Here is a 13,500-nt window from a genome sequence, read left to right as displayed (position 1 = left end):
TGCCAAAATTACATCTTGTCAAACTACGCAACGGATAGAAAAAGATCCGCATAGTCAATAGCAAAAGGATGCTTCAAAAACCATAGTGAAGGCAAGAGTTCAACCATTATAATCAAACTATGCACTTGAAAAGCCACTGCCAACAGCAACAAGAAACAAATTCAATCATTTATAGATAATCAATTGTTGTTAGTTTATACAAAAATTTTGTCAGGAAAATCTAAGGCTAACGCAAGTCTACTTGGATTTGCCTGTAAAAGATTGCTCTCAATTTCATCGAGTATCATCTAGCTGTTACACCTTTCCAAAATGCAGCTAGAGGCTTTTGGGCGCAAGGGAGGGATCCCTATGAAATCGTGCATGTTGTCAGTTCACGACCGAAACTCTTTGGCCCACACCATAGTCATGCATTGAGCTAATGAGAACAACTTCAAATGCCTTTGTTTTTCCAGGCAAGATATTTTTTCTGTTCTTGCTTGTATCTTTTCCATTCTCTAAGAACTGCAAGAAGCACGTGGAGCGAAACTGGAAGAAAGAATGGCTGAAAAGTAGATGGAGCAAATCATCAGAAAAATTTCTCATATGCAGTTGTCTGTGGATAGCAACAATGGCGCTCAAAGCACTAGTTAAATTGCAAGCAGATCGTGCATAACATATTCTAACTAAACTACAGTGAGAATTCCTATGCAATGCAACACCAGGAGGATTTGATTATGTTATGCAAGTCCTCGTGAAGTTTTAATCTGCAAACTTTATCATTTCATTTGTCCAAGAAGCAAGATAAACATGTTAAAGTGGTCTGGAACATACTGAATAGACAGCAAAACAGTGCTCAAACGAGTAGTAGCTCACAGACATCATAGATGGATGATAGAAAGCATCCTCTGCCAAGGATCTTGCTTGTCTTGAGGACACTGACACAAAATTGAATAGACTATATATTAGGTTTCTGCTACAATGCAACAGAAGGTGAATTAATCCAGTACTAAGAACCAAGTTGGAACATCTTACCAGCAGAGGCATCATAAATTCCAAGAGAAGCATTCGTCAGAGTTAGCTTTGCAGCTTCCAGAGAAAACTTAACCTGTTCCATGTTTAGAGCAGTAAAACTTATCAGCAAATGATTTAAAATGTGCTACAGCTAAAACAATAGACGTCGAGAAAAATCAAGACATGCGTGCATATTGGTTTACCAGCTTGATTAAAAAGACAAGCAAAGCTAGAGGGAGCTTGAGATAATTTACATCTATGTTTTGTTCAGACGGCTTAAAAGAGAATAACCCAAGGGTACCAATCAAAGAAGCATTTGTTAACTAACCTGTTTCCCAATCTCATCCATGATGATCATCCTTGGAAGGGATTGTACCTAAACAGGGAATGTATCAAATCTAGAAACTTTTTTAAGTGTAAGGAGGAAGGATATAAAGAGAAGATAACGCACCAAACGAGAAAGCGATCCAAGGGTCGTACCACATTGGAGAAGATTAAAGCATGTATGTTGCCGTGACAACACGTCACGTTCCCTAACGCATAAAGTAATTGCACTCTTTAGCAAATACAGTGAACTGAACAATCCATTAACCAGAAAGCTAAAGAGTAAAACTTTGCTTAACAGTGGAATAAAAGCAGAACACACAATGAATATTAGGGAAAAAATCACAATTCAAACGTCTGTTAACATGAAAAGGAGAGCCAATGTGTTAATGATTTCAGAACCAAAACCTGCAATTGCAGTAACAGTATGCATGGTCAATAATGCATCTCTAAGCCAAGCAGACAAAAAACAACCTTTAATGACATTTTAATTTGACCCTTTGTTATACATAACACCACTAGGAAGTTTGCCATTATTTCAGTCAATTGAGCAGTTACAAGTAGACTGCCGAATTTTACACTATAGGGGAGGCTCAATCTTGACTGGGGCACTCAAAAGACAAACATAAACCTTTCTCTAGTTCACTTCCCACTTAACCATTGTACCAGGCAAGTATCTCACCACTTTGCAAAGCCTCTTTCACTGGCTAAAAGTATTGACATGCCTGATGCACTAGTGACCATGCTGTCAGACTTCAGACCAAATAGCTGTCGCAGCTGCCCAGTGAAAATTTCAAAAACCTTCTTCATGTCCTAGTTCACAAAAGATAGGTTAATAAGCAAAGTTTGATAAACCAGGTTTGCATACTTGAATAATCTCTATTTTTCTAAATGCAAGTCTGCCCAGGGACTCAGTTCAATCTAGCTAATGGTCAGGAAAGACATTCCACATCTGATGCTTCATTCCTACACAGACTTCTGCTTAGAAGGACTGTTGGCTCACAGTCACACCCCAGCAGATACAAATGTTCGACCGCTCTAAAGGTGTACTGATCATGTTCGTGTACGCTTTTCATGCCCAATGAGTATACCAATGACTTTCACCTACCGATATTAATGTTGGTGCAATTAGGCACTAGAGACTACAAGTCCTCAAGATGAGTTTAGTTCTAAATAAGTATTTTATAGTCTTTACATCAAAGCTAACAGTATACTGACCTTGAGGGACATCGTATGCCTAAGAGGATGAGTACTTTCAGAAATATTCAAACAAGCAGGGGGATTCCAAACAACAACACCTCCCCACATCTGTTGCACAGCAAAAAAAGCCCATTAGAGGATACAACAGTTATGAGAAGAATGAGAGAAATAGATCTCTAGTTGTAACATTAAGTATGCAACTCACTGGAGATATAAAGCCATTTGTCAAGGAAAGCTCTCCATTGGGTAGCTGCAAGAAAAGCGGACACTCTCTTGAAGATGGTATGTATCTGCCATTACATGGAAATTAGTTATTATGGACATTAGATGGTTTGTAATAACAGATAAGTGGATTCAAACCAGGTGTAGCAATGCAATCATTTCTAAAGAAAATAAACCTTAACAAACACAACCAGCTCCTATAATAGCACTAGTCATATTAGATATTATTCAATCACTCAAATTCATTGACAAACTTATTGCACTTAGGCAAACTAAAAACCAGAAGTTAAAGAAATCAGTATCAAAGAACTAGACTTCATGCAAAAATTTTCACCATTCTTTTTTCTTATGCATGCTTCATTCTCATGACACTTCTATATAATTCAATTCCCTTGTTGTGCTACAGTTGCAATGTGCTTTATCACCTTTATATCCACAAAGAACAAAAAGCTTTATTGTTGGAAAGGTATATTTTGAGTTCTTTAGGTTCATGTAGTCTGTTGGGCTAAGATAGCTCATTGACATTCATGTCACATGACCCATAAATATGGAGAAAACCCCCCTAATTTTCAGGGAACTATCTAGGACAAATGATAATGAGTTAAAGAATATACACCACAAACTGCAGAACTTTAGACCGTCCTCCAGCTGCAGTTGATGTATCCAGGTGCCACTCATTTGAATTAACCTATCAAAAACCGAATTACTCAAGAACAGTCCAGAAGAATAGAAGGCACTGCAGACAATAGCAAATGAAACAAGAATAAGAAAATCAAAGTGCAATATAGCTCAAATAACAGAGAGAAGAAAAGGCAACAAAGGAACACATATACAGTAAGAAAACAGACACATAAACCTGTCTACATGCAGATAGAGTACATGTGCACGGAAATTTTCTTCCCCAAACATAAGGGTGCACACCTTAGAAGGAATTAAGTGAACATACAAAGAAAGGAAGATCTTTAGTGCTGAAGACATGGCTGGTCAGCTTCTCATCCCAATAAGAAAAAGAGGACTTAGGAGTATGATATAAAACCTGCATGTACAGCCAGTGACGCCAAACATTTACAGAAACATCAGTTACTAACCTGAATCTTTCAAAAGAACCTAAAAACAACGCACCACAAAGTTTTCAAAAGGAGTGGACACATCACTATAGGATATGGTATCATTACCTGACTTTCCACACTAACGTCTGCCAGAGGTCTCAAAGCCTCAACAATTGGAGCCAATAGAATCTCTTCCATACTCTGAAAATCCCTGCAATCACATTGAACATGCAGTCATTCAATGTTCGTACAGCTTAAGACTTTCGGTCGATGTGACAGTTAACAATTCTAGTTGGAACTCTGCCATTGGCAAGGCAAGTTCTCAGCATAGAGGAAAATGCCAGTAAAATTCAGTTCAGACATAAGCAGAAGCAGAATAGCTAAAACATGAACCTTTGGGCATTCCTCATACAGCCACTATAAAGAAAAAGTACGAGGACAACGGCAACCAAAGTAAGCAAAGAAGCACCATTTGTTTGACAAATAAAGTACTAGTAAGTAAGTAGATAAACACAAGGAAACCAACACAGGCAGAACATCATACCAATCATAAACCCAATCACGCGGATCGGCATTCAACAAATTGAACGAGAGCACAACCCTCCCATCAGCTCCAACAGGCATAAACTCCCCGTGAATTGAACCTTCCTCTTTCCCACCATTGACAAAAACTTTGACAAATATCTCCGCTATCCTCTCCACCAGCTCCTCCGCGTTCTCAATCCTCCCTTCGATCCACGCATGTCGAAACTTGCCAACCACTGCCCTCACCTCCTCCACATCCTCCCTGTTCACCACCACAACCGTATATTTGCCATCTTTACTCAACAAGGACTCCAAATATTCATCCAAGTTTTCGTCGAAATTATCTAAATTCCGGTCATATTTAAATCCATCAAGCAATCCACTGGAGTCCAGCGTTACGCTGACGGAGCAGTTGCTGCAGGCGCCGCAAAGTGGAGTTTTAGGGAAGAGTTTTTGCATGCGAGAGTAAATCGAAAACCCTAGCTGATTTCCGGAGGATGATGATGACGCGGCGGGAAAGTTTACAAAGACGGCATGGAAATGGCAAGGGAAGAGAATTGGATTGGATTCGATTGCCGCTGAGAGTGAATCGATGTCGCGGAAGGGGAGCTGTGATCTGTAGATTTCCACTGATTTTAGCAAAAATGGCAGACCTGCATTTGAATCGATTTTTTTTTTTCAAAAAAAAAAAAAGGAAGAAGAAGAATAAGAAAATATTCTCAGTAAAAGTACAGAGCATATCGGTGATGGTTCTTGAATAAAACAGGAAAAGAAAATAACCTATGAGGAAAGAGAGGAGAACAGAGAGGGTGAGAATGAGGCGTTTCACTCCGGGTTTTGTTTTTCGCATGGTCTCCGGGTCTAAATTCGACGGCTGCGGTGTTTCGTCGGATTCTTTGGGCTGAGCTTCACTGATTTCTGCCATCGCTCGCTCACTCCGAGTCCAACACTCCGCTCAACTGCCGCCGTTGCATTGTAAGGTTAAATAGGTTTCCGACCATCTCGACTCCTTTCAAGTTATGTTTTTGAGCTCTTACGATGTCCGCCGTCTTAGCTCAGCCGGTAGAGCGCACGGCTTTTAACCGTGTGGTCGTGGGTTCGATTCCCACAGTCGGCGCAGAGGCTGGTTTTAATGGTTGTTCTTGTTTTTTAATTGTATTCTCCTCATGATTCATTCCTCTTATTAACCCTGCTTTGGTTCTTCCATTTTGCATATAATGTTAATGAAATCCATGTCTAAAGGCCAGATAAATAAAAAAAAATCTGTCTTTGATTTTTGAGGTTAGGAAACTAGACTGAGCCCACTCTAAAATCTAAATCAGCTCCTATGTTCACAGCTAAGTGAAATTTCTTCGGCATCAATGCGATTGAAAAAATGGCCTACCAAGGACCTAAAACAATTAATGCAAAAATGTAAAGACAGAGCATCCGTTTCCAGGTTCCATGGCTTGATCATCTCATCTGGCTTAGTTGGCCACGGGATTTCCATTGCTCAACTCATATCATCCTATGGCCGAGTTGGCGACTTCGAACTTGCCCACAAACTGCTCGAGAAATCGCCTAACATAGGAATAGATGCTTGGAATGCAATGATAATTGCTTATTCACGTAAAGATTGCCCTTGTGAAGCTATAAAACTATACAGGAAAATGAGTCATGAAGGAGCTAAACCTGATAGTTCAACTTTCACAATGACAATCAAAGCATGTACAGATTTGTTGGACTTGAAAATGGGCGAGGAAATTTGGAAAAGAGCGGTTCAATGTGGGTATGGGAATGATGTTTTTGTTGGATCGTCTGTGTTGAAGCTGTATTCCATGTGTGGGAAGATGGATCAGGCAATGGGCGTGTTTGGAAAGATGCCCAGAAGGGATGTTGTTTGTTGGACTGCAATGATAACTGGTTTTGTGCAGAGTGGGAAGGTGAGAGAAGCCTTGGATATGTATCAGCTGATGAAGAAAGAGGGCATTGACGGAGATGGAGTCGTGATGCTGGGACTGATTCAGGCTCTTGCAAATACTGGGGATGTGAAAATGAGTTGTTCTATTCATGGTTACCTCATTAGGAATGATCTTCTTATGGACGTTGTTCTGCAGACTAGCCTTGTAGATATGTATGCCAAGATTGGAGAGTTGGAACTTGCTTCTCATGTTTTTTGGAGAATGCCTTATAGGAATATAATTTCATGGAGTGCTTTGATTTCTGGCTTTACTCAGAACGGTTTTGTTGCAAACGCACTTGAATTATTTATAGAGATGCAGAAATCGGGATATGAACCCAACCAGGTTTCGCTTGTCAGTGCCCTTGTTGCATGTTCTCAGGTTGGATTTTCAAAATTGGGCAAGTCAATACATGGATATATTGTGAGAAGGCTTGAAATGGATCAAGTTTTGGGTACTGCAGTGATTGACATGTACGCAAAATGTGGATCCATTTCTTGTGCCCGTGCTCTATATGATAGGATGCGTCATAGGGATTTGGTATGTTGGAATGCAATGATTTCCAGCTATGGGATCCATGGCCATGGAAAGGAAGCTCTCTCACTCTTCAACCAGATGATTGCCTCAAATCTAATTCCAGACCATGCAACTTTTGCTTCTCTTCTTTCAGCATTAAGTCATTCAGGACTAGTAGGGGAAGGGCGATATTGGTTTGATCTCATGGTCAAAGAATATGGCATCCAGCCCGGTGAAAAGCATTACGCTTGTTTGGTTGATCTTTTGGCTCGAGCTGGGCAAGTTGATGAGGCTCAAAGCCTGATAAATTCCATGACATGTGAACCAGGGCTTGCTGTTTGGGTTGCCCTTCTGTCTGGCTGCCACAACCACAAGAAATTTTTGGTTGGAGCATTGGCAGCAAAGAAAATTATTGAGCTAAACCCAGATAGCTCCGGAATTTATACTCTCGTAGCAAACTTCTTTGGTGCAGCAAAGATGTGGAATGAGGTTATGGAAATAAGGAAGCTCATGAAGAAGAGAGGGATGAAGAAAGTACCGGGTCACAGTGTTGTTGAAGTGAAGGGAAAAATCCATGCTTTTCTTATGGAAGATAAGAGTCACCCTCAATACAAACAGATTGCAGGGTTTTTGGAGAAATTGGAGCAGCAGATGATAGCTCTTGGTTATAGTCCTAAGACTGATTTTGTGTTGCACAATCTTGAAGAGAATGTCAAAGTGAAAATGTTGTGCAACCATAGTGAGAGACTTGCAATTGCTTTTGCACTCCTGAACACAGGGCCCGGAACCAGATTGCTGATCACGAAGAACCTCAGAGTCTGCGGTGACTGCCATGTGGTGATCAAGCTCATCTCCACAATAACAAAGAGAGAGATTATTGTGAGGGATGTCAAGCGATTCCACCACTTCAAGGATGGAATCTGCTCATGCTGTGATTACTGGTGAAGGTATAAATTCAGTTAAAGACTGATTTTACTTCTAAGTCTTGAAGTTGTGCAATGGACTAAAAACAGTCTTCCTAGTAGTAGGGGAATTTCAGAGCCCGGTGCAAGAATGAGGCAGGGACTTGTGAGAGTTTGGAAAGGTCCTCTCTCTCGGGGAGTGACACAAATAGAATCCTTCAACCTTAAAAGTTACACTTACAAATTGGATTAGTCTTTTTTTTTATCCTCCGGATGCGATAGAATCTATTTTAAACCTATTCATACTCTATAGGAGGAGGACGGGACCTAAAGAAGCCTAAGGAGAACCTAAAAGAAATTGAACCATCACCGGTTCAAACGGGTACCTACGCATCCCTGACAAACTTTTCTAAGAATGCTTGGATTTTTTAAAATGCAGGTCAAGGGATCAAAGCTACATCCAAGTCGAGCTTTAAAGCTCTCTTAGCGGCCAACTACTCTAAAAGTTGGTTTTCAAATTGGATTAATTGCCCTAGAATGTGTTCAATTCTCTGCAACAACTATGAAACGAGGCAATGAAGTCTTTAAGATGCTAAATAAAGGAAATTCAACAGGCCAGGCATGTGCTCTACTTTTGTCAGCTGAATACTAGGGCGCTTATTATTATTATTATTAGCATAGCTCTCAAGCGGAACTGTTTTTGCAGAATCCAATTGTCCCTTCGGGGACATCCGATGGCCACCACGCAAGGATGACAAGCACAAATCGAGATTCCGATTCCTTGAGCTGACTTTTTTGGTTCAGATACTCCCGTCATATGCCCGGTTCTACATCTTTTGTATCCCCCACCCCCCGGCGGGCCGGGGTTATCCTAGAGTTGCCATTGATTCAGTGCCTCACAGACAAGATCCATGTTGTGTGAAGATTTGTATTACTCAGATAGACCCGCTGATCGGCAAATTTTGCACCAGAAAATACTCACTGGGGGTAATTGTAGGGATTCTACCGGGGCAACATGGCTGCTAACCCAGAGCTACTTCTGCGGAAGCAGTAGATGCATATTTGATCTTGGCCCAACCATTACAGTGACTGCATTTTACTCGGTGCAAATTGGTTCCGACTGCTTATTCGAGGAATACTCGGTCATTTTACCTGTGAAAAATCGAGACCGGTTATTACCCGTGAAAAGTCGGTGCAATTTTAGAATGGTGTTGCTTAACCGCTCTGCTGCTTTATGCATCAGCTCATATGGCCAAGGCACGCAGCAAACATGGATTGAGGTGATTGTCATTTCTAATTTGAACCTCCAACACCTCCAGAGGGAGAGAAACACTCAGTAGTGTACTGTTCATTAATCGGGACAAAATTGATGTTTCTTAAGAAAATATTTGTGGTCATCTGGATTCTTGAACAATTAGATATGAAATGGAACATCGAACAGTAAAGAGTTCCTCACACACACTAAAAGAGAAACGCCGCATTCGAGCTAAAGTTTTCGGGACTTACTACAGACTTACTTGAATCATATGAAAGGTTATAGAATGCATTTTCAAATGAATGGCCAAGTCAATTTAATAAATATTGACAATCTGGATTTGCGAATGAACATCCTATGATGAAGCATCATAGTATCCGACGGTAAGTGCAAAACTTTTGAAGAATTGGGAAGGAGTATGCTCTATTCCGCCAACAAAACTTTTTCCTCAGACAAGGCATGATGCTTTCGTGTTCACTTGATATATGGCCAATATCAACTTTTAACGCCAAAATTTCCAAATTTGAACTGCTAGAAGCTGATCTCTCAACCACGGTATCCTACTGCTTGGTTTTGAAGATTTTGGTTATCCTCTAGAAGACGGTCATATTCCAGAAGTAGATCAGCGGCTTGTTTTTGAAGAGCAGCAACATGAGCTTCTGCAGTTTCAACCTTCTTGTCCTTCTCAGCAGACTCCATCTTAAGTTTGTTTAAGTTCTCTGTCAAGCTAGAGATCTCTTTCTTCATTACCTTTATTTCCTCATCAGCTTTCTCGGCCTTCTCTTTAAGCTGCAGCTTATCTTTTTCAAGCCTTTCATTTTCTTTTCTCAAAGCCCCAGCTGTACTTCTCAATCCAATCAATTTTCGGAGGTAATGGTGCATACGGTCAATTAAAAATCCAAGGAACAAACAGAACCCTACAAAGTAGATACCATTTAGGGACCAATCTAGTACAACAAGAAAGAAAACTGCCAAATAGTCACGACACTCAGACAACATTACACAGTATGATGAATTAAGAAGTATAGGAGGAGAGACATGCTATGTACAATATGGAATTGTCAATGAATATATTGGCTCCCACATGATACAGTTTAGAATACTCATTCAATAAAAGTTTGAGATTCAATCCCGAATTTAACAGATGCAACCACTATAGAAGAGAACTTGAAATAATTTTCCTCACAGGTAGCCATAGTCTGATGACACCAACAGATGATATGGAGAAACGAAAATACTGACATCTAGCTTGCAGCCATATGTAACAACTCAACATACTTTTACCACAAAATGATTAGATCCTATTCATAATTCAGTTGCAGTGAGCTACGAAAAGCGTGCAATCAGAAAAAGTAACCTTCACCTGTAGCACCCTCCGGTGATGCCAATAGATTGTAGGGAGACTCACTAACTACCAAGCTCGAGCTCCTGTGCTCTCCTTATTACTTAGAGACTAGAAACCTTTGACAGAGGTTACTTATGACAGTCCTTTTTCTTAAGTGATCTACTAGCTCTAACCTGTGACCAACTGAAGGGTAAAAATAGATGCTAGACAGGTGCAAGTGGTAGTCCTGTAAGGTGGGGATTCACAACATGAATTGAGCAAATAGTCGTAAATCAGCAAGAGGTGAGGCATCTCCGTGTAGAAAGCACTTCATACACATTAAAGTATGTTCCCATGCAAATGTGTAGCAATTTATGGAGTTACATAACCAAAGTCCCAACTATGTTATCAAAACACCACTGTCAGATGTTAGAGACATTAACTTTTACAAGTTTAATGAAGTCTCTCTTCAGTAGCTTTTCAATCAATCTATCATACAAGTTAATAATGCCTATAGCTCTTGTGTTTTAACTGATTTTATAGGATTGTTCAAAAGAAAAGGCTAGCAGCATCCTATGGGATTTCATATTTGAGACTAATGATTCCGTTTGTGAATTTCGTGGCTAAACACTGCATTTTGCAGTAGGAATTGTTCCTCCAAACAAGTGCAGAAAAGGATAAATTCTTAACCAACACAAACTTCTTAGCCGCAATTATAATATACTAATCCAGAGAACAAACATACTAAGTAGCGGAATTCAAATTAAAAACCCTCTAAAATTAAATGATACTAGTAAAAAATTGCTGGTTAATACCCATGAGAGAAGCCTCAAGCAAGTTGGTCCTCCAAAGCACTTGATCCATTGGTGACATGGTACCCAGCTTAGCACCCTTGTTCTGAATCTTGACAATGCTGAAGAAGTTGGAAAGAAGAATGGCAGCAAAAGTACCAGCAATAGTTAAAACGGTGCCCTTTCTCATCTTCACCTGATCTAAACCCTTCATTACCAGCTCTCTTAATGGCCCAATCTTTACCACTAAAAGAAATGCTACCAAGCCCTCAGCAAAAAGAACCAAATACAGCAACTGAATCATCTTGAGAGCCCCAAGAAGTAAATAAATAGATAAACAGTTTAACCTGCACCAGGAATTACTATTCCTAATCTCTATTGAAAATGTGCTTTTTCATAGAAAAGAACTAAACCCCCACATCTTCAGATACAGTGAGCTATCTGCGCATAAACCTTCAGGTTTATCCATTAAAACAAAGACGTAGTTGAATTAAAAAGCTCGCCCAATTAAGCACTTCCAATCAGGCCAAAGTTATACTTGACCAATTCCTGGTTATGTTGAATCTTGAAAACCCCATGAACATAACCTGCTAGAAATCTTCATTAAGACGAGTCTTGATATCCATAACACTCCTATAACCTGGAAAACCCAAGCTTAAAATTCCAGATTTTAGAAGAGTGAGACGGTTTAAGGCAGCAGATCTAGCAAATTAGCTGGAAAATGAAAAAGAAGGTTACTTTCCAAGGAGACGCTTTACTCTGCCACTTTTTGGGGATTAGAGGATGTGTGTTAAAGCAAAAGAGTTGGCATTAGCCTATTTAGAATTTTAGAAGAAGGAGGGAAGGAGAATTTAATTTAAAAAAGAATAAACACAAAGGATGAAATGGTGGATTTAACAGTCAAAAGGGAAGAGGTAAGAAGATGCAAGTGAAGAGGGGAAACCACTGCGTGAAGGGAAGCGGGCCAAGCATTCCAAAAGTTACTTGCTACCACCAGGTGTTAGCGAGTGGGTCAGCAAGTTGGCGAGTGATTGGATTTAGATTCAGAAGAAATTTCCACCAAAACAAAAAAAAGGTCAGAGGGGTTCCTCTTTGGTGGTTTACAGGGATAGCGACTGAAGTGGGTGTCCTCTGGGAGAGGAATGGGCGGGGGATCGAGGGCATTTTCTTCCCTTGCCTTTGAACGGGGTCCAACCCCCGCACCGTCCCTTCGGATAAACAAATTTAGATATAAGAAATTATATCTTATATACGGAGAAAAGGGTGCGGGATAGAGCGAGAGCTATGTTTTCGGAATCGATATCCGATTCAATCGAGCTCAGGAATTAGGGGACAATAGGTTTAACCGGATTCGATAGGAGTTGAATCGAAAACGTCATAAATAAAATTTTTTAAAAAATTAAAATATTATATGTAAAATACTTAATAACATGTTTATATTAATAAAGATATATTCACATATATTTGATATTTCAAATACATTTAATAAGAAAATACAAATAAATTAGAGCAATCAAGTAGCAATTTATATTATTTAATAAGCATTAACAAGTTTAGAATTAAAATTATGGACTTAATAGAAAAATAACACCAAACTTTAAGATAACATTTATAAAGTATGAAATATTTGAGGTATGTTAATAATTTTTAACAACTTAAGGATCAAAACATCATATTTAAAATATTCTGCCCTTTCAAAAAAAGTAAAAAAAAAAAAAAGAAAAAAAAAAGGAGACCGGTTTCATTTTTTCAGTCAAACTCGAGTTTTGACCTGATTTGACCGAATTTTTTATTTCCCGATTTTTAGGATTAACTCGGACCAGCCAACTTACCGGTTATCAATTCGACCGATCGAACTGACAATCCGATCCGAGTTTAAAAACAGAGAGCGAGAGCCTAACAATAGAAGATGGGGGAGAGATCAACAGTCATTTGATCTTATATAAATCCATACAGGTGTATATATATAGTACATTCATTTGGCTCGATAATTGTTTGATCTCCGTCGATTCTCTAATAGATTCAGTTGAAGATGTAGGAGAGATTTCCCACCCCAAACTTGTCCATTGCCATTCGTAGTAGTCCATACAGGTTAGGTTTATTATCTTGGTATCGCCCCTGCCAATCGACGACAGGTATGCTAGCAATAGGAAAACAAAGAAAAGAAAAATTAAGAATACTTTTATTTTGTTACTAGTGCGTTTTCCTTTTACTAAAAATCAACATTTGAAATGCAACATGTATTTTTGTTAGTCAATGTATACTTCTTGCAAAAATAAAAAACAATATACTGCCGTCTCAATCCAGTACGACTTAGGCCGGATTTCTACAAGAAGGAAGAGAGCAAAGTCTGGCCCACATTTTCACTGGGCCTCTAAGCCAACGGAAATCCAGTACGACGTCTGCGCTCGAACTCCACTCGGAAGACAAGGACATCTTAAGTTCTTAACTTTCTATGTGGG

At 39.5% G+C, this 13,500-nt stretch overlaps 3 protein-coding genes and 1 non-coding gene across 4 annotated transcripts; 2 read left to right on the top strand and 2 right to left on the bottom strand.

The window, feature by feature from the left end:
- Nucleotides 1-151: 151 nt before the first annotated feature.
- On the bottom strand, nt 152-5,379 carry LOC140037134 (uncharacterized). Its single transcript, XM_072081301.1, has 13 exons — nt 5,091-5,379; nt 4,330-4,963; nt 3,912-3,996; nt 3,683-3,772; nt 3,351-3,424; nt 2,720-2,804; nt 2,533-2,622; nt 1,997-2,127; nt 1,442-1,523; nt 1,319-1,366; nt 1,012-1,084; nt 811-914; nt 152-541 (listed from the first exon to the last, which is right to left on the bottom strand). Exons 1-13 carry the CDS (start codon nt 5,233-5,235, stop codon nt 431-433), a joined length of 1,752 nt encoding a protein of 583 aa, XP_071937402.1. The 5' UTR covers nt 5,236-5,379; the 3' UTR covers nt 152-430.
- On the top strand, nt 5,355-5,427 carry TRNAK-UUU (transfer RNA lysine (anticodon UUU)). Its single transcript has one exon. It is a non-coding gene; the product is annotated as a tRNA-Lys (tRNA).
- Nucleotides 5,428-5,515: 88 nt separating this feature from the next.
- LOC140037132 (putative pentatricopeptide repeat-containing protein At3g25060, mitochondrial) lies at nt 5,516-9,065 on the top strand. The gene is made up of 2 exons (XM_072081291.1): nt 5,516-8,287; nt 8,375-9,065. Exon 1 carries the CDS (start codon nt 5,672-5,674, stop codon nt 7,709-7,711), a length of 2,040 nt encoding a protein of 679 aa, XP_071937392.1. The 5' UTR covers nt 5,516-5,671; the 3' UTR covers nt 7,712-8,287; nt 8,375-9,065.
- A 149-nt stretch (nt 9,066-9,214) lies between these two features.
- On the bottom strand, nt 9,215-12,242 carry LOC113732808 (uncharacterized). The gene is made up of 2 exons (XM_027258795.2): nt 11,063-12,242; nt 9,215-9,840 (listed from the first exon to the last, which is right to left on the bottom strand). The coding sequence occupies exons 1-2, from the start codon at nt 11,340-11,342 to the stop codon at nt 9,470-9,472; spliced, it is 651 nt and encodes a 216-aa protein (XP_027114596.1). The 5' UTR covers nt 11,343-12,242; the 3' UTR covers nt 9,215-9,469.
- Nucleotides 12,243-13,500: the final 1,258 nt, after the last annotated feature.

The sequence above is a fragment of the Coffea arabica genome, chromosome 1c (assembly GCF_036785885.1).
Source record: "Coffea arabica cultivar ET-39 chromosome 1c, Coffea Arabica ET-39 HiFi, whole genome shotgun sequence".
Taxonomy (NCBI): Eukaryota; Viridiplantae; Streptophyta; class Magnoliopsida; order Gentianales; family Rubiaceae; genus Coffea; species Coffea arabica.
This window is presented reverse-complemented; position numbering and strand designations above follow the sequence as displayed.